At 36.7% G+C, this 22,565-nt stretch overlaps 1 protein-coding gene across 1 annotated transcript in view; it reads right to left on the reverse strand.

Annotated features, from left to right (window-relative positions):
* LOC110454765 overlaps positions 1-22,565 on the reverse strand; it is a 42,482-nt gene that overhangs the window by 3,895 nt on the left and 16,022 nt on the right. Inside the window, exons 2-4 of the mRNA XM_021504459.1 lie at positions 4,437-4,563; positions 2,350-2,997; positions 1,495-2,126 (exon numbers count right to left, since the gene is read on the reverse strand). Of these exons, the coding sequence (XP_021360134.1) occupies positions 1,495-2,126; positions 2,350-2,997; positions 4,437-4,524 (1,368 nt within the window). The 5' untranslated portion in view covers positions 4,525-4,563. The remainder of the gene's footprint in view (positions 1-1,494; positions 2,127-2,349; positions 2,998-4,436; positions 4,564-22,565) is intronic.

Here is a 22,565-nt window from a genome sequence, read left to right on the forward strand (position 1 = left end):
GAAGGTCATTCATTTGAACAAACTTTGTAGCCCTTCATCTCAGCTAGCTACTGGCCAAATATCATCACCCTGGGCATTTTGGTTATTCAGAAGAAGTTGTTTAAAGTTTCTAACATATTTGACCCCTGTGACCTTGAATATGGGTGAAGGTCATTCATTTGAACAAACTTTGTAGCCCTTTATCTCAGCTAGCTACTGGCCAAATATCATCACCCTGGGCATTTTGGTTATTCAGAAGAAGTTGTTTAAAGTTTTTAACATATTTGACCCCTGTGACCTTGAAAATAGATGAAGGTCATTTATTTGAACAAACTTGGTAGCCCTTCATCACAGTTTGCTTCTGGCCAAATATCATCACCCTAGGCCTTTCGGTTATTAAGAAGAAGTCGTTAAAGTAAAATATTGACGCCGGACGACGGACGGACGGACGACGGACGGACGACGGACGCCGCACCACGCCATAAGCTCACTTGGCACTACGTGCCAGGTGAGCTAAAAACCGCTGTCTCATAATTAATCGAATGGACGGCATAAACAGCTTAAAAAAAGTTACACGGAGACATTTTAAAATAGCTAATTACGACGGGTTCACAATAAACTTCACCTTTACAACAAATACTTTCTAGCTCCCACTTAATTTTAGCTTTACATCATGACAGGATTAAAGCAGCTACTTCCGAAGTCCCCACACTAAATACTAGTTGTTCAACCTACAATAGCTATCTCTGTGTTACACATTCAAGAGATAAATATGTCCTTTATCTGGTACTCAAATGTTAATATGATTATGTTTTTTACAATTGGTAATTATGAAAAGTTAAAAAATGAAATATGTCCTTTCATACTACAAAAAAGCCAGAAGATATTATATCTTTGTGACTAAGCTGCAAAACAATAACGTGAGCCATCGTTAACATAGGTTAGACGTGACTGTGTGAATATAAACATATTTTACCGAATTTCGAATTCATAAGAAAGATGAAAATTCATTGATTTTAGTCATAATTTAGAATACTTACATACTTGTTACGTAGCGATTTCATTTTGTCTTTCAAAACATTGTCGACTAAAACATGTTTTACACTTGGAAACAATGATTTTATAGTGAATTATATCAAAACAAACGACGGAAAGCAAATTAAATAATTCCTTTTTGTAAACCACTAAAAGAGCGTACGTGCAATGTCAATGAGTTAAAATATCCCAACTAACTATTTATACTGTGTACCGGGAAGTTTTCGCCCAGCAAAACTATGTCCTTCGTCTGAATAATCCATTTTCACCAAGTGGTAATTTCTTCTTCATATTTGAGTACAATGCATACCATGTTGTTTAATACTATTCGCTGTAGTGATACGGTTGTCCTCATCACGGAGGGCGAAAAAGGCGAAAATAATACCTTGATTTATTGTCTGTCTGTACAACCTTCCTAAGCTACAAACTGATTACCTGGTCATTTTGCTTCTGTCCTTAAAAGTTACATAATTAACCTACCTGAAGATATTGTTCCCTGTCCTGTGGTTCCATCGCCAAAGCTCTGGCCAGTCGCACCAAGTCACCGTAACTTTCGAGATAGCTCCGCTTCTCTGGCACGAACGCTTTGTAGTGAGTCTCTGGTTCCTTGGAGAAGGGGAAAAAGTAAGATTCCCTCTTATTTCCAGGGACAAAACTAAGCATGTCTTGGCGCTTAGATGGCAAGAAGTATCCCATTTTGCCATCGTACAGGACAGGTGTACCATATTCTTCTTCGTCTTCATCTGCGTAAGGCAAGCCCTCCTCTGCTGCTAATTCCTCTTCTAACGCTTCTTCTGGGAACAACGTGTATGGCTCATTGCCGAGTATTTCCTGTTCCGGTAATACTCTGTACATGGCATCTTCTTGTTCCTGTTCCTGTTCCTGTTCCGGGTAGAAGTAAGGGAATAGGCTGCTGTCCCCGTATGGCAGTTCACGCTTTATACGGTGATTTCTCTTGATCTCACGGTTTCGAAGTCGTGACATGAGTGTACTTGATGCCCTTCTTCTGCGTCCGTTTTGGTAGTTTCTGTAGGCGTCTGCGTAATTATTAGGATAGGTGGACAGGAAATTCTGGTAGTTCCTATACATACGGTAAGCTTCGAGAGGGTTTTCTGAAAATGGAAATCAACGTTATGGTGGAGTCGTTCTTAACACAAATTCCAAAGTAAATCGACAATACATTATAACGAATTTGTCATGGAAAACAGATGAGTTCCGTAACTTGTATTTTATTCAAAGATATATGGTATTTAAACTGATCAATCATTATAATATATGCAACGTTCAATGATATTTTTTTTTCAATTATTGAGAAAATAGGTAAAACCATCTTACCGAGCATTTCTAATGATTGCTCGGCACCATTGTCCTGTCTTTCAGGCCCGTCAGGCCCGTCAGGCGCGTCTACGACCTCTGCGAATTGTTCTTGTGCGTTGTCGCCATCGTCTACGGGTTCCGAGTTCACCATGTTTTCTTGCATCAGCTCCTTGATGGCTTCGTTATTTTCGGGAGAGATGCCATTATTCTGGAGAAGCAACTCCTGTTGTGGTTCTTCAGCCGCCGCAACTGCGGCTGCCACATCCTCGGGATTAACAACTTCTACTGTGTTTTCCTCAGTGTCCGCACCACCATTGCTCCCTTCAGTGGAAACAGAATGTTCCTCAATGGGTGTTTCTGGCTCTTCATCACCCCCTGGCAACGTTTCTCCAGCCTCGTCCTCTGCAACCTGTTGTGCCATTTGTTCCTCTTTTATAATCGTATTCAGTTCTTCTTCCACTTTTGCGGCAGAGTCTGCACTATTGCCGGAATCTGGTTCCTGCATAACGGCGTCATCTTCGTCATGGTCTTCAGGGGTTAATTCCTTAGGAGTCTCAGCAAGCACGGATCCAACGTTATCTGCTAACATGGCCGGGTCACTCTTCTTTTTAATTTTTGGCAGATTTTGTTGGTTACCGAAGCCTATTCCTTCTTCTGACCGTTTCACTGAAATAAACCATTGATATATTAAGTAATTAACTGAACAAACTGCTTAACTTATCAGTGATTTTCTTTGTCAGCGTGAAAATTAATTTTGATTAACGATTGTATCACCCTGGTAAAGTACTAGCTGACTCGACTAAGAAGAATTTCTATCATTTGATAGAGCAGAAGATTAGTTAAAAAGAGGTCCCGGGTTCGATTCCTAGAGGATGGGTACATTGAAAAGATAGTCACCTCTGTTACATTGGCGCCAATAAAGGGATTCGGGAACTATTGCAAAAGTGATCAGCGATACTTTCATAAGCATCGCTATTTTTTCCCTGTAGGGGTAGTATATCGACCTGATGAAATAGGAGCCGCTTCCTACCGAATCAGCTAAAGAGGATTTCTCGTCAGCTCATTCAGTAGAGCGTAAGACTATAACCAGTGGCCCTGGGTTATACTCCTTGCAGAGGCATTGGATAAATAGTTTCATTTGTTACAATTATTTCTAACAAGACTACTATGTTTTAAAATAAGTATACTCATGTCCTAATGTTTTCCTATCATTTCATATCATCCATAGTGACGTCAGAACCAAGACAATTGACATGACGTCGTGATACTAGAACGCAACACGGAGATAAAAAAAAAAAAAAGGATGGAGAAAAAATTGGCGGCTCTGAAACTTACCACGTACATGTACCACTGCAAAAAAACTGTAAATAGGCATTGTGAAATGTTTTCTTGCATGATAATACTTGTCATTGTGCCACACATTTAGATAGATAAGAACAAACCGATATAGTTTTCTGGTAGAGTAAGGGCTGATATAATTTAATGTTTACGTTATAATGTGTTTTCATATTAGGTATTTAATGTTTGAAATTCAATTATCCTAGTTGCTTGTGCCGTGCCTTAACTGTTAAATAGCGCTTGACGTCATGCCTAAAAGCTAGCAGTGATGTGTTTTATATTTATCGAAACCGCCTAATACATATTACAACTAAATGACTAATTATATACATTATTATATTTATTTAAGCTGCAATAGAGCATTGAGAACCACAATACCGTTATTCGATTCCTTACCCCTTTCATAACTACCTTTCTGATTGTGTAAATCATAAGCTCATCTTGTTCATCGGTTTGCATAACAGATACAGTTCTTTGCGGAGAGAGGAAAACGTTTTAAGACACGACATTATAACGTTATATTGTTGTCCTCTCGACACAATGATTTAGTCACATAAATACGTCATCAAATATCATCATGATTAAAAGACATTAATACGTTTATGTGCACATGCACTATAGAACAAAACACGAATTCTAATTATTCATTTTCTTGTCAGAACGACTCATTGGCGTCCTTTACAGTAATAACGGTATTATACAGAACAACAGATATATAGGAAACACTATCTGTAGTTGTAGTTGCCAGAGATAATTGTTTGACTCACCGATTGGTTTCTTTTCCGCTTCATTTTCCTCCAGTAACGGTGCACTCAGTGCCAATCCGAGGAGGGAAAGTAGTACCAACACACGCATGCTGTCGATGGGCCTGACAGTTGCCTCTGCACGGTCACACTGAAAAAACAAGATAATTAACACATAAAATAGCACTTTCACCCACCACCGCCGTCTTACACTAAGTCATACGTCACTCACTTGTTCAGGAACGTTATGTGGTGCCATGGAGACAATGTTTAGTGACTATAGTGTCAGCCTTACAATAAATATTAACTTTATTTCAGGTTATATAAATCACTCTTAAAATGGTTCTGGTAAATATGAAATTTTAGCAACAACGTACGTTTGCAGTCTCAATACTTGGAGTATGTAATCCCAATTATTTACAAATCTTGAAACATTTACCGTCCCTAGCAGATATGGCGAATCAGCTGTTATTAAAAGTACAATTAATTGAACACTGATAGCACTTTTAAGTTATATCCTAATTTCGACCGACGATACATTGTCTTATCTCAGAATAATAAATTCATAGAAAAAATCTCATATTTAGATACATACTACGCTAGTAGGAAAAGAGACTCGGATACATCTATTATCTATTATGTGTATAATATTAATATTATCAATAATATTAATCATAATTACTAATTACTTACCATTTGTAATATTTCGTTAAAAAATAAAATTTAAGTCACCAAATTAATTATTTAAGTGACAATGAGAAGCATCAGTTATTAATATTAATATTATCTATTATGTGTATACTTGTTACTTTACTCTGTACTAAATACCATAAAGCTTTCACCAGAAAAAAATTAACAGAACTATCACCAAATAAAGCCAACAAGTAATTAGTTAAATGCCACGAGTTATGTGATGTTTTCCACAAAGAGTTAAGACCCATTGACATTTCCATTACAAGCCTAATTACTCCGTCATCAATCCGCGATGTTACTGCCTGGAGTGTGCTGGTCATTGCGATACACTCTAATCTGTCCAGTGACGTGTTCTCTTAAAAAACGTCCATTTCCTTATTATTAACAGAACATCAACGGATTGGACAAATTGCGTTACAACCAATTTTGCCAGTTCGTTGATAGATTTGTGCAGGTGATTCAAGGGGTAAAACTGAGTATACATGTTATCCCTACCCACATCGGTCTGGCCCTGTTTTCAACTGCGATGTTGGATTCAACAGTAACCATTTGTAATATTTCGTCAAAAAATAAAATTTAAGTCACCAAATTAATTATTTAAGTGACAATGGGAAGCATCAGTTATTAATATTAGTATTATCTATTTTGCGTATACTTGTTACTTTACTCTGTACTAAATACCATTAAGCCTTCACCAGAATTTTTTTTTACAGAACTATCACCAAATAAAGCCAACAAGTAATTAATTAAATGCCACGAGTTATATGATGTTTTCCACAAAGAGTTAAGACCCATTGACATTAACATTACAGCCTAATTACTCCGTCATCAATCCGCGATGTTACTGCCTGGAGTGTGCTGGTCATTGCGATACACTCTAATCTGTCCAGTGACGTGTTCTCTTAGAAAACGTCTATTTTCTTATTATTAACAGAACATCAACGGATTGGACAAATTGCGTTACAACCAATTTTGCCAGTTCGTTGATAGATTTGTGCAGGTGATTCAAGGGGTAAAACTGAGTATACATGTTATCCCTACCCACATCGGTCTGGCCCTGTTTTCAACTGCGATGTTGGATTCAACAGTAACCATTTGTAATATTTCGTCAACAAATAAAATTTAAGTCACCAAATTAATTATTTAAGTGACAATGAGAAGCATCAGTCATTAAAACTAGGTTTAGATATAAAAAATAGATTTTAAATCTTAAGACAAATGTTTCTATTTCCTTGTGCATCCCTCCCTGACAGAAATATTAGTATTGTTACACTCTTTCTTTCGGAATTAGAATTCCGACCGACTGCATGCGTTATCCAATTAATTTTACTGCTGTGTTTAATCTCCGACAACCATCTGCGTCCCAGGCGTCTCCGTAGGGCCTGGCTGCAGTGTCTTCCGTCAGAGTTAAATCTAATTGGTGGCGATTGCACGAGACCGCCCACGTCACAATCACAAGTCTATTTTGGAATTATAGATCTCAAAGAGGAGTAAAAGTTGTACAGATCATTGATAACGTCATTGCAACAGAAATAATTGCAATAATTCTATAAATAGTTGACTAGTTCATGTTTTCTGTTGGTACAAGGGTCATACAAGACCCATTCTCTTTGTTAAACGTCAGCAGCGGTATCTTAACATAAGGCTCAATATTGGCGGTATCAATATGAGTTAATATATCTTTCATCCCTCGCACTTATATGTGATATGTTTGTAATGGGAGATTTGTACGCTTATATATGTATATACCCTATTAATGTAATGGTTTTACATCGGAACTCGTTCCTGGAGATCAGATGTTTCCTCTATCATATCTACCGACACTTAGTGTCACATATCTGTGCAGCGCCAATCAATGCGAAAGTTATTGTTATTTTATCAGATAAAATTTCTACCCACCCGTTTGTCTCAGTGTACAGAACGATTCACATGACAGTATATTGATCGAGTCTAGGGAAAACATTAATGATGGATGGGGGCCCTTTAATAGTATTCTGTCTATACATAAATGCATGACGGGTAGGCGTGTACTCTCATATAAAATATATTTTGTTCGTCTCGGGAACCGTAAAAATAGAATGGTACCTGTCTATCACCTGTATGTACGGTACCTATGCTAGTTTGATGTTTAGGTATAATATAAATATAAAACCAACTTTAATGTTTCCAAAGGAAATTTTAATGTAATGTGCATCGTAGCATAGCGAACCAAAGTCTAAATTTTAAGTTAACTTTATTTATAATTCAGTAGAACTGTGTCAGTACAGTAGGCGTAGAGTATATCAGTGTTCACATCAACTACATTGTGTCATCTTTACTCCTACGCTACAAAGTCTAGGTGCTATATAACAAGTATTGGAAGTAACACATCAAACATATTACATGTAAACAAACCTAGGAGACGTTCTAGACCTCCATTTATCATGTCAATTTTCCTTAAAGCACCGGAGTCTATACATCCAAAAAGTGATGAAGCATTTATACTGAGAAACTCTGCTCACTTCGTACGAATCTGCGACATTACGTACAGATTAACTATAAAACCCCTTGGTCATCCCTTATAATTTAATTCGAAAGAAGATATTATTAATTTAGAAAGTTATTTGCTGATTATTAAATCAAGAGAAACGAAATATTTAATCAATCAAAAATTAGCATTTCGAAAAATGGGAGGGACAGGGAGGAAAGAAGAGGTAGAGGACGGGCATGCAATAGTTAGATCCAACATTATTGAATAAGATAGCGCACATCAACATTGTAAATCGGCAAGGAACTGGAGGAAATTGACATAACAGAATCTGGGAAGTCAGGAATTATGTTGGTTTATGAGAAACGAGCAAAAAATAAATCGGATTTGGTGACGCAAATGAAGTTGAGACCACGAATACTTGACTTTATCGGCAACGGTTTATAGCGCATTCAACATGGCGGATTTATTTCCGGGCAACCACATATTTAGAATATAATCCGCCAGTCATGATTTTTAAGACATCACCTGACATGGTGTAGTTTCAGAATGGAAATCTGAGTGCAGAGTGTGAACATTACTCTGTCGACATGAGAATAGCACATCGGACTAGCGGTATTATAACACTGTTTCATAACGTAATTGCTATTATTTCAAAACGTAGATAAAAATACCATGTCATACCGTATCGTTACCCCACAGATACACAATCTCAACTTACGAAGAGACATTCACATTAAACGAAAAGATATTAAAACATCATGTCTCTTTTGACCGGTCATACATGTATCTGTTCATAGCATAGTGTCTAAAGAGCAAGAGGTTTCGCTGGCCATTTTATGTGTGTGTATGATCGATGGAATCGCTGTGCTGATGTCATTGTCGGTTAGAATGATGGATTTACACGTGTATGCACATTACTTAATAAGTACCACAGAACCATGGAGGCGATAAAATGGCATCGGAATCATCAGAACCCCTTTAATCAGTGACCGTCACACCGTTATAGCTTGAACATTCATATGATTGAAGACATCATTAAAGCGGGAAGGTATTACACCATAAACGTCATAGAATCCTGTACTGAAGAATGAGTTGCAGCCTCAGTTTCACCAGAGGCCGCTATGTTAAGAAATCATGCATCATGGGAAATTTGAACGTTGGAGAAAGTAAGACTGGCTCCTCGGCATACAAATTAACGAATGAAAGCTTTAAACATATGTATTTATTTATTCATTTTCTCTTTAGATTTCACGAATGATCAAACTACAAAGTGTGTAACGCGTATATGAACCCATCTGCTACAACCGATATGGCGAAACTAACAGCTTTAAATATGTGCGTATACAGAAGTGTATTTTGAATATACTCTCTACCCTACTCAAACTTTGATACGTGTGTTAGAATTAATAAATCACTGTAACGACACTACAGGTCTTACATGTAAACCGGCTCTGAAATTATATACTAAATCGATATTATCCCTTAGTTGATCTAATTCATTTTTGGAATGGTTCATAGTAAGGCCACACACCTTATATATATATTTGCTGGTGATTTATTCCATACTATTTCAGTATGGAGACCTATTTGTAGAGATTGCCACCTGATGCCGGAACTATCTTTAATTAATCCTTCCATATGATTTTGTAAATATACGTTTTATATCAAACAGTTTTAAATGTTCTTTTTTTTCATAAAGAAAATGATGAAATTTGCTTTTTTATTATATCTGTTTTTAAAAAAATCTTAAATTATATCTTATGAATAATTACTCCGAATTTCTGTCTCTGCTACTGCTTTTCTAATGACAGTTTCCCTGAGGTCCCTTCCTAGGTGTTTATTCATCACTTGACTCGTACATTAGTTAATTCCCGTATAACATCTATTTACCAAATGCGTTTTTATTTAAAGCTATATAACTGTTCAATCAGTATTCTACTCCACAAGTCATCACAATTATAACTGATATATACCATCAGGTAATTTTCTAGTGATAACGATGGTTTTATAGTATAAGTATGCTATTTTGATTGTTATTAGTGTCGTTAACATCACATATAAGTAAAGTCGAATAAAAGCTGATTGGGTCATTTAAAGAATCGAAGTGACAGATATGTCATTACAAAGAAATATATGAAAATCAGTCTGCGTTCCTTTTCAAAGATTCAATTGACCTCACGTAACAAATTCATATTCTTGAACACAGAATTTCCGTCGAAGACCCATATGGCCTGGTGTATATTTTTTCTAATAAAACCAATTATATAACCATTTTATTTCTTATACTAAGTCTTTTAAAGAAAATGTTGGAACCAGGAGCAATATTTATATCATGAGAACTAGATAGTGCCTCCTACGATCTCGGAGGGTATGCTTGAGAGTAATTCACCAGGCTTGGAAATCAATACATTGCCCCTAGCCATCGACAAACTCGAGAGACAAGTCATGACGTGTGTTCATTATCTGTCACTCCAAAGTCTTCCGCGTCTCCCAGCTTTCTAAAGCTATGATTATTTGATGAATATTTCTTTTTAAGGATTACATTGTTTGCTTGTCTGACAGGTCGATACTGAGTGAACGTTTGTCGAGTTTTGTACTTGAGAACGTCTTCTATCAGCCACGGTCGTTCTAATTGGTTAGGGTAACATATGTTATAATTTCAGCTTGTGTATGTTTGAGGGAGAATGAAAAATGATTTGATCAGCGTTATTATACATTTTAACTTTGCCAACTTATCACCAGAAATACGAAAAACAATTAATTTTAGCAAAGCGGTGCGGAAAGCCAAACAACGAAAATATATACGTCATGATTTTTTTTCTGAAGTTCAATGTGGCAGAGTCTCGTTACAAATATCTCATATTGTATGTAACGAAATACACTTTTGTTAAACCAGTATGTAACTTTTTTATGATTATAAGATTTGAAAAAATGGGTTATTTGCGACCGACAAATTCGGCCAAATAGGAATTATGCTTAATCTGAAAACTCTCAAAAGTCCCTGCAGATCGGGATTCATCTATTTTAAGCGTGTAAAATAACAGGGTGTATGAACTCTAATCAGTAAATGGAAAAACATGTCTTTTGCAAGACACGTCAATGTGTAAAACTAACCTGGAGTGAAACCTGTGTTAATGACACATGTCACGGTAACCCTCGCGCTCCAGCACGCATTACGTAATGTACACGCAAAGACAAGGATTTCACTCACAGCTTAAGGCTTTCTATTATACAAAATGTAAGAGGATTGCAATGCTTACATGTTTATTTATAGTTTTGCTTAGGTTTTTTTCGCATAATCCACTTCGCCTTGGTTCCATGAGAAATTTACCGATGATGAATTCGACATTCCTATCTTTATCTATGTTTACATACACATACTTGTGTCGGCAGATGGCTATGTTAGATACATTTGTAATAGTATATATTTATACGCAGTAGAGAGAAACATTCGTTAAACATTCAATTTTCGATAAAGTTTTTCTGAATTATCCACTTATATCAAAAATGACCCCCTGAACTCAGGATTTCACATCATTAAAATCAGAAGACTTTACGTTTGAACAAAAAACAAACAAACAAAAAATTAAAAATAATGTTTTTGAAAATTTGGAAACAGTATTTTATTAATATATCTAATTTCATTGATAAGGAGGAAATCAATCAACTTTCCATTGGATTACGCAAACGTTTTTCTTTTTGTTTTCAGTTCTGAACAATATCACAAAATCTTAACAACAACACAAAAATACTGTCCATTTGACACGAATTAATTATCATACTAACTAATGAAAGTATTTCATGACAACGTTTTTTGAATCTAGAAACCTTTCTGGTAGGACGCCAACTTCGAATCAATTATACAGGCACCAATAAACTATCATCATTTTAAATTGATGAATTTATCAGGGAAAGTCATTATTAGATTACAAAGCCACCGATTGATTATCTATTTGTAAATATCAGCTTCCCACACGTTTTTCTCTGGTTAGCTGAATGCTTGATGTACGTTACCAAGGCTGACGTGAACATGCATTTACTGTAATGTAGTTTATAGCCAATATATTCCAATTTTGAAGAACGCTGCCGACATCTCACAACATCATGTTTGCATATGGCAGGGAAAATATCGTTAATGGGTGATATACCTCTAGGGTATAAAATCGATCAGATTTGAATTAAACCCGTACAACAAGAACGACTTTGATATGCATCTCAGCGCTGTACTTTTACTACCGAGCTCGAGTTTCTCTCCAATCTCGCCAGATGTATCCATGCACGCTATCGGCCGTTCAGACAAGCCTGAAGCATCTACGTAACGGCACAGACAGGGAGGTTTTAAAATCAGCTAAATGAGACACACTCCCATTCCTTTTTAAGTCATGTTAGGCCTAACGATAGATTAAAAATATGAATGTTAGACACAAAAACAGGTGATTGAACCTTTAACATTAGGTAGTACAGTATAGTTTGCCAAAATGAATGACACCGCACCATCCTTCTACGACTCATCGAAGATGCTAGGGACCAATTAAGGTAAAAGACAAATTGGTCTAAAATACTGTTTAGACAGTGGTAGAAGAACGTAAAACCTCATATTGCTATAGAAATTTAGAAATAAATAGAGGGATACTGGTTAATTCTATATTCATAATGATCAATGAGCCGTGCAACTAATCAAGAGAGATAACTGTGGTTATCCATGTTACAACAACGCTCTGATCAGGTTTTACATTTAATGGTCAATTGATAATCGGGTTGATATCGGATAAATACATGTTCGTTAGGAAGCAACTTGCTCGCTATTTGCCACAGCAGATCTCGGTCTCTATGTGGTACATTTAACATTGTGTGTTCAGGTTTCACGTCCCCGCAGTAGCTGAGTTGATATAGAAATGAAAGAGTAGGCAGGGAGAAGGTCGCAAGTGTTGAATTTGGGACTGCATATCAAATTTGCTTTATTCAGTTTCCCATAAGCGAAAACAAAACCAAAAAAACCCAGCCTCTGATTTTGATAAGGCCGACATATGTCACTTAGCGCGCGCCTACAGTTGGATACCATAGGTGCATTCTTTCCTTAGATCTGGCTATATTTTAATGTAGTTGTATGCATGCTTTAATACCCTTACACAGCGTCCAGACCTAGTTTTTAGACCGTAACACATCGTTCAGACATTGCTTTTAACCGTAACACAGCGTTCAGACCAAGCTTTTAGACCATAACACAGCGATTCTGGAAAATGACAGAGATGACGTCTGTTGCTCAAGATATATATATTTTAAAAAAAGGGGACACTCAATAAAAAGTATATTTTACATTGATATCGCCACAATTTGAATATGTGTGTGAGGGATGGGATGACTGCGATAGCGTCGATCTCACATGTTGGAACAAAATCAAGAATCTGCTAAAATAATTACTGGTTTGCCTTCATCAGCCAACAGTTTCTATATTTCATATTATGAGACATGTTCAAAAGCTCTTCTGACATTGCGTACAGGGCATTGACCATAACCTTCAAACAAGATAAAAACCAAACTAACGTCAAATATTCTAATGATTAATTGTCACATACTGTTCACCAAAATAATTCATATCCTTCGAAATAATTTCACATTACCAAATTACAGATACTTATGCACAAATTGTACGTTTATGGCCTCAAAACTTTACTTATGGAGCCCCTTTTTGTACTGTAACCTTATGCATATGTATGCTGATTGGACAAGGTTTAGATAGTATTGTAACAATATATTTCAAATTATGTTATACCTTTAAAGCTACAATATGTTTACACAAATGATACCAAGGTTATCGTAGGTGAAAATGTTTTGTTATTTTGAAAAATCTTCATAAACCTAATATTGAACCATCAGCTGCAACGAGAAAACAAATGTCGACTACTCAGGACTTTCCTTTTACAAACATGTTCCATCTGTTGATGGACGGAGTAGGAGTGAAAGAAATCCCCCTTCCTCTGAATCGGGAATATAAGAAAGTTACAAAGTTATTCCCCATGTTAGTTCAAGACTGACTCATGGAAACATAAAGGCGAAACCACACAATGCTGCACGTATTATGATATGGCAGTTATCACTTAAACTCATTTGAACAATACCCGACTATCAAACGTACGATTGTGCCACAAGGAAAAAAGATGAACGGAATATCCGAAACTTCCACGCACCACGTTAGACAAGGAATCGAGCATCGGATATTCTACATACTTACTTGACATAGAGATCAGATAATACATGGCCCTCAACATTAAGGCTACCCATTGCCTTAAACATCACGGCAATCCCATAGCCCTAGACATGAAGGCAATCCCATAGCCCTAAACATGACGGCAATCCCATAGCCCTAAACATGAAGGCAATCCAATGGCCTTAAACATGACAACAATCATGACTCAAGGCCCTGAACATCACTACGACCATGGAATATCTGTCCTCCGGCAGAAGAGGCAACTTACAGCTCTCAACATCAGTAGAACACAATAGTTACTGCCCCTAGACAGAGAAGACGATCCATGGCCCTCAACATCACCAGAACACTATAGATCCATGACCCTCCACATCACCAGAACGCTGTATTCACCGTTCCTAGACATAGAACTGAAGTCAAAGCAAACCCACTACCTTAAACAAATCGGCCTACCCTGATTGCCCTTAGACAGAGGGCATCTATAGCCCCCGACATCGCTGGAATGTTAATGGTCCTAGATTTTTTCGAGGAAGTATTTGATTGCTGTGTAGATCGTGGTCAGTCTAAGACAGTTATCTTACGTGACAGGAGGCTGAATGTACAGTACAATTAGCGTGCTTATCAGGCTGCAGACGACTCGGGTCCAGACATAAGTATAAACTGATGTACATCATGTATACTGCTCTCTTCTTCCACATTACGTTAGCATCTACATACCGTATGTAGACATCAGAGACTTTAAACAGTTTCAGCAATTGCGTGGTCGAGATATGCGTGGTCCGTATAATGAATCGGTAGAGGCCAATGACAATTAAAACCTCCTGAATTAGGTCACACCATTCGTGGATGACCATATCATTATTCAGGTCAAGTGATATTTATTAACGTAATCGTAATTTCGAAAATGCTTGACAAAATAAAATAAAAGATAATAACAAATACGCACGGAATACCTCAATTGGGTGTACGTGCTGTGTTGTGACGTTACATTAGCACAAGTAGATGGAAAGAGACGGACTAACCGTCACCTAATGATAATATACAGGTATCTGGTAAACTGTATCCGGAACATTTGATAGATTAGGGGGACATACTTGACGTCATTGTCTTATGTTTTACCCTATCACGCGTATTATTTGTAACCTGGGTGTTGCTTATCCTTTCCCGATCAGACCATTACAGGAATGGTTGGTCACGCACATTCAGCACGACACCGGAAATCAATTACCGAGTACATCGTTTTTATTGATCAGTTTAGACGACATTGCTAGTGGCTATCCCTAATGCCATAGTGACCACCTCTTGTAATCTTAATTGGTCAGAACCTTTCGGACATCATTTGACGGTTTATGGCGAATATGTCATTAAATCAAGTCATTTGTCGAACCGGAAATAGTTCGACTTGAGTGATAGCTATTATCACACAGGCTTGGACTTGTCCGTATCTTAAATGGGTATATCTCCATAGCGATTACAAATGTCAAACAATTTTAGTAAAAACCCTATTTGGGGTGTTTTGATATAACCTGTATCTGTAAGCCCTACTTTTGCATTCAATTTGTCAAATTCAGAACAAAGTGTGTCAGTAAGAATGCAGCTTAGACACAATCTGATTGTTTTTTAAATATGGTATACACCGAAATCTACGACTGAAATTATTGTCGCTCTGTATAGTGTCCACAACTAGTGGTGAGATGGTATCATATGTGTCGCCTCATAAACTAATTTTGGTGACATCTTCATGGATTGGCATTTAAATATTACAGTTATATTTATAGGTCAATGCTTTTTAGAAATCTCTGACTTTTGGACATCACTAATATTTAGATATTGTTACATTTAGAGGTCACTCCAATTTTAGAGAACATTGACATTTTAACGTTTGCGGAAACAAAAATTGTTATCTGGTGATATATAAATTAAACCCTGTTAACTGGTTATCGACTCAGTACGTAGCCGACATTTCATTTCAATAATGTTTCATTTGTTTTCTTTATCAACACTATACCTATTGACGTAATATCTTTTATTGAAATAAAATAAAATAAAATCATTATCAGTCTAACAATCAGTCAGACTATTCTTAGCCATATATCGATTTATCAAACCGTTGTCTGTCACCAAATTTATATCTTATTTCGAGTTGAATTGATTTTTGCAAAACAAACACTGATTACAATGTTAAACATCGGTGCAGACAAGACCAATCGGTGCATAGATTAGTACCCCAGGGTTGTTCGTGTTGAGCCCGAGGGCCAGTTTTCGGTATGTGTAAGGTAATACCGAATCAAACACGTGTTGGATTAAGACACACGTCTGAACGGTTTGAGTTCATGAAATTGTCAGTAACAGTAACACTATAGACCAAAGTCTGGCAAGACTGTTAGTGGGAATATAAAAAGATTCAGGTTCGTTTGTTACTATGGCGACAATCTGCCGGGGTAACTACCGAGGTTTGTAATCAAATGTTTAAAGGCGGGAACGTCGCGATGATCACGGTTCAAAGCTCACCCATTTTCTGCTCGGTTCGTTCTGCAGCCATTTCATGTCTGTGTGATAATGAATAGGTACGAAATGTACCGTGTTATGGAAAGCAATTCCATAATCAATATACTGAATCGGTGTCGTTAACGGAACATCAGATGTGTCGTTACCGATGCTGAGTTTTCATTTTGTAACAGCAAGACGCGTAGGCTTAGAACTTGATATTGCTATATAGAATACAACATGCACCATTTTAACGACTGTGTAAACCGTGACTGCGTATACATTACCGTATACGCAGTGAGATTCCTTGGAGACCATTGTTTCCTATTGATGACGTAATTCATATTGTGACGTCATAATGGTAACGTTGGAGATCCATCGCTGCTTGCAGGCTGTAGGCTGTTCATTTGTTTGGATTAACACACGTTACGGGGGCTTTGTACCATTATAAAAGCAAATGTATTGGAGTTAGCTTTATTCTGAGTGTACCATCATAGTATGAAAATATGTAACTATAAGAATTGATCTTCAGTTTGACTGCGTATACGGTAGTATGAACGCAGTTGGCAACGAACATATTCTTTATGGAGCGCTAACGCTAACGCGCTCCATATAATATGTTCGTTGCCAACTGCGTTCATATTACCGTATACGCAGTCAAAATGAAGGTCAATCCTTAAATGTATCATTACACAAACAGGATGTCATAGTAAAAGAGAAAAAGCTTTTTGGTGTAGATTCCCTTCTCTTCGATTCTGTTATGTTGCCATGCCGACCCTTGTGTTGTACGTATTATGTAAAGTCATTTTTCTGAGTGATGCTACGTTAACCAATGATATACTGTACGTTGCCATGCCAGCCAATGAGGTACTGTTCGTTACCATGTCATCCATAGTTGTCCCGTAGCTACTTTGTCAACATATGTTGTCTTGTACGTAACCATGTCAACCATTAAGATCCTGCACGTTATCATGTAAATCATTGCTTACCTGTCGTCCATTGTCAGCTATTGTTGTCCTGTATGATTCTATGTCAATCATTGTTGTCGTGTACTTTCCGCAGTCAATCATTGTTGTCCTCTTCGTTTCAATGTCAACCATTTTTATTCTGCACGTTACCATGTCAACCATGGATGTTCTGCAGGTAGCCATGTCAACAATTTATGTTCTGCACGTTTCCATGTCAACCATTGTTGCCTTGCACGTTTCCATGTCAACAGTTACTGTCATCACGTTTCCATGTCAATCATTGTTGTCATGTACGTTCCCAGGTCAATCATTGTTGTCCTTTCAATGTCGTTTCAATGTAAATCATTGATATTATGCATGTCACCATGTCTAACATTGATGTTCTTCACGTGACCATATCAACCATTACTGCCTTGCACGTTTTCATGTCAACAGTTGCTGTCTGCACGTTATCCTGTCAACCATTTTTGTTAAAAGTTAAAATACATCAGTTGATGTCTTGCACGTTACTATGTCAACACTTGTTGTCCTGTACGTAACCATGCCTACATTGATAACCCGCACGATAACATGTCCACCATTGTTGTTTTATTTATTACCATGGCCCTTAACGTTACTATGACACTAGTGTGTTTCTGTCAGATGCTTTGTCAGCCTCAAACATGCCATAAACCTCTTGCCATTTTCAGACAGACAAAAGGTCGTCTCGGAGGAAGGTTTGTTTGGTTTACGCCACCGATCTTGTTCCTACCACATATGACTGTAACCTCTAAATTGCACGCAAAGTGTTGTTAATGGTCACAAAGTGCATCCATTAGCATTACTTGTATTTTGGAGGGCAGGACATTCAAAAACAGACACATGATAATCGGAACAGTAGGATAATGCGCTGGATGGTTTGGTTTGGTTTAATTTTGTTGAACGTCCTATTAACAGCTTATGTCATTTAAGGACGTGCCTCCATGTGTGTAGTGTATGCGTGCTTGCGTGTATGTATGCAGGAGACATGGTATGTTAGTGTGCTTACCTCCTTGTGATAGCGCAGATTTGATGCCGACTTTATAGTACCTTCTCACTGAAATACCATGCCGGAGGCACCCAGCACAGCATTCCGCCCGGTCACATTATACTGACAACAGGTGAACCAGTTGTTGCCATTCCCCTAAATGTTGAACGTTATGCAGGAAATAACAACTACCATTTTTAAGGTCTTTTGTATGTCCCGGCCTGGGGACAGATCCCATTTCCTTTCTTACCTGGGCGAACGCTCAACAGTCAAGCCAAATGTGATGTGTTGCCAACCAAGGCGCTAGGAAATAAAATGTACTTAGAAGTAGAAAGAAAGATTAAGGTCCCAAATATTGCAATGGGCGCAGCAGATTTATTTTGGTGGCTTTTGTGTCTCCAAATAGAGGACACCAAGGCAAATCCCAGTGGGTAACAGCAGGTGTATTACTCCCCTACCTGCAGGGGTGTAATGCGCTGGAATTCTTCCTTCACGTATTTTTTTATTTATGAAACTCTCAGGGGAAATACATTTCACTCTGTTGTTAAGGGATTTTGAATTCCATTGATTCTCCGTTTTCCCCTTTGGATCAATAACCGGCTTCTCGTGGATTTCCAGTTAATTGGCCTAGCCCACGTATCAAAGACAAACACCGTCCATACGGGTTTTGATGGCTTGATGCTACAAGTAAATGTCAAGGCCGTAGCTTAACTTTTTTTTTTTATCTCTCTACGTTTCCTTATCTTAGACATTAGAGCTTGTTGCAGATAGAAAACAGATTTGGATCTACAGAGAAAAGCTTTTGTAAAATTTCCTGACATCTATGTCGACTTGGCAAAAAATAGATAGTGTAAAGTAAATTTTCTCTGTTATCTATAATGCTGTGTATAATGATTTGATTGACAATATAATACCAGTTTCTTCGCCTACTTACAGAGTTTAAATATTATTCATTCACGTAGTCAGCCTTCTGTCCGACCATCTCCACCAGTACCTCTATCATTAACGTCTAAAATGTATGTTTATACGCATATATTAACAATCCTTTGAACCTACAATGTGCCTACTCCGAACATTATAATGAAAACGTAACCCAAACAAATATTAAAGGTGAATGTTTTCCGTTCGGAAATTCTTGGGATCCTTCTGTCAAACCGTGTGAGTAATCGGGAGTTATTATGTGGTGTCATCAAAGATGGACGCAAGACAAACCCGGGATTGCACCTAAACTAAATTCAAACTGATTGAAAATCCCGAACGGTCTCCAAAATACGTTTATTGTCTGGCAGAAAACAATTGGAGACATATGTCGCAGACACGAAACTCTCCTGTAATTGTAATGCTGATGATATCTCTGTAATGTAGCATGTACGTTGAAACAAGTTGGTACTGTTTAAAAGATGGCGGCTGATAAAACAAGTAAAACATGTTCGAGTTTTTTACTTGAAAGCATTCACTCATCGGGACCGTATATTCGCACGTATCGATTGAGCGGTTGGGGCTTCCATCACTTAAATGTGTGTTTTTTTTTATAATTGCAGATACTAAGAAACTTAGTTTACCAATGGAGCTGCACTACTGTTACAAATGTAGCCTTGGTATGAAAATCCGCAGAACATCAATGCCCATTCAGTGCTCTATCATGGAAAAAACATATTGAAAATTCGAAGTACAAAACTTGATCCTTCTTCATTCGCCTCATTAGTCTCTAATGTAAGTGGTTCATATGCTCTTAATATTGACCCAAAGCCAGCTGTACTGTCAAAGTTATCGTCCAAGGACATGTCAGCAAAGCCTGCTTCCACTTCCTCATCCTGATTGTGATTCGACAGAACAGCTATTACCGCACAAATATAAATGTTCTACTTATTTTGGCAGCCGCCATCTTTTAAACAATCCCAACTTTTTCAACGTTCAGGCTACACCACAATGTACACTAGACTTTGAGTATGAGCTTTTGATTTAAACATGTTTTATTGCAAATAAATATTTACAAAAGAATTGGACACACGTTTTCACAATTTATCACAGTCATTTTCTTCAAATACATGAATATAAACAATAACTTGATAAGGTAATTTACGCAATATATATAAATTATGTTTTTATATGGAAATAGAAAATAGAGAGGAAGAAAAGACGGAGAGAGAAACGAAGTAAAGGATAGTAACACAGGTAGATTCTTGAGCTACTATGAGGAATCCTGTGAGAGTTCATAAGTTGAATTCGTACGGGACAACCTCATATATACCTCCTGAAATCAGTTCAATTACTACATTTCGTGTATGCATTTAAGGTCTGTCTTTGAAAGTATCCAGTGTATCTAATATAATTACCATAGCTTAACAAAACTGATATTACAATCTTGCACCTTACAGACTGTATGGAAAACACACACCGTTCTTTCGGAAAACAATTTTCAAATAAATCAGCAGATGAATCATAGATCAGCATCCTAACACCCTTCCAGAAATGGGGATCGCTAGCTGAATTTTAGAAGTCGCCTTTAAATCGCATTTGAGCTTGATTTTGCTTTAACAAAATGCTCTATAGATGTTTCACTGTGTATCGCTCTACTGTGTATAACTTTGAATTACATGTTTTTTTGTCAACAAAATTTCAAATGAATTTATATTAAACGCAATATCTTTTTATAATATTCATACATGCCAATACGTTATAATGTACAAATAGACCAATACTTAATAATATTCATATAAATTTATACTTTTTAATGTGCATGTACATATATTCCTATATTTTATGATGTACATATTGACCAGTACTTTATAATGCACATATAAACCCATAATCTACAATGTATATATATACCCTTATTTTATAATGTACATATATACCCATAATCTACAATGTATATATATACCCTAACTTTATAATGTACATATATACCCATAATCTACAATGTATATATATACCCATACTTTATAATGCACATATATACCCATTATCTACAATGTACATATCGTCCCCTACTTTATGATGTACATATAGTCGCCTACTTTATGATGTACATATAGTCCCCTACTTTATGATGTACATATAGTCCCCTACTTTATGATGTACATATAGTTCCCTACTTTATGATGTACATATAGACCCATACTTTATAATTTACATAAGACCCATACTTTATAATATTTATATAAACTAATAATATATAATGTTGGTTATAACAGATGATTTATTTTTCACTTCTTTTTCATGTAGACTATGCTAGAGTAAATTCCAGTTTCAAGGCTACGACTAACCTCAGGGACATATATATATATAGACCACCGGTATCATCTTTTAAAGTAAAAATCAAAATATCGGTTGATTTTTTTCCTTTTTACATAGATGTACACGTTTCTAATTGGTTTCTTCCATAGATGATTCATTGAATTGTTCAAACTAAGAAACCTTAAATTTTGTAATTTAGCACAAAAAGCACTGTAACTATAATACACAGAGAACAATTTGTTTTGTTATAGCTAAACGAACATCACGTTGTACACCTCCGCTAAATCCAACAAAATTGCTCCATAAACCAACAGATCCCGTCCTCGCCATTTGATAAACAGACTATCCTTGGGTAATCAGCACTTTCCATTTCAGTATATAGTTACCATGGTTACAGAAAATTGCTATTCGAATGTCGAAACGTAGTCAAATTTACGATGCGATAATCATTTTGTAATATGGGATATTAAGGCAGAAAGGATACCTTTCCGGGTTTTAAGACCGAATTATATTTGTTATATAATGTAGATAATTTCCCGAGCCGCCGAAAACTATTGAATCATCGAGGGAAATTCAGTTAAAATATTATTATACAAAACAACAGAAGTACATGTACACAACCTATTAAATCATCCATGTTTTTTTGACGAATGTCCTTACACAGAAAACCCCTCATATGTAACCGAGTGTTATTCTGTACACGTATTCTCTATACAGAAACACAGAACCAATTACTTCAACGAGGAAAAGTGTATACAAGTATTTCACATGTAATCATAGCAGCTGTTAAATCCATTAGAGAACTCCTGTAAAATAATGTTATACCGAAAGGCAAAACCTGTTAAATTATAGGCAGTAATCATCTACAAATATTGATATAAAGAGACACGGAATATATCGCGTCACCTTCTAAATGTGACTTACGAATAAACACCTTGCTGAAAACGTTCGAATTCTAATTTACTATAAAAGGTCCCTAAATAAATTCTAGTATCAATATATATATAGTATCAAAACATTACTGAATACATATCGCATGCAAGCACACTTTTTTAGTTATGAGTCATGACGTTACAATGCC

This window comes from Mizuhopecten yessoensis, unplaced genomic scaffold (genome assembly GCF_002113885.1).
Source record: "Mizuhopecten yessoensis strain PY_sf001 unplaced genomic scaffold, ASM211388v2 scaffold8057, whole genome shotgun sequence".
NCBI classification, from domain to species: domain Eukaryota; kingdom Metazoa; phylum Mollusca; class Bivalvia; order Pectinida; family Pectinidae; genus Mizuhopecten; species Mizuhopecten yessoensis.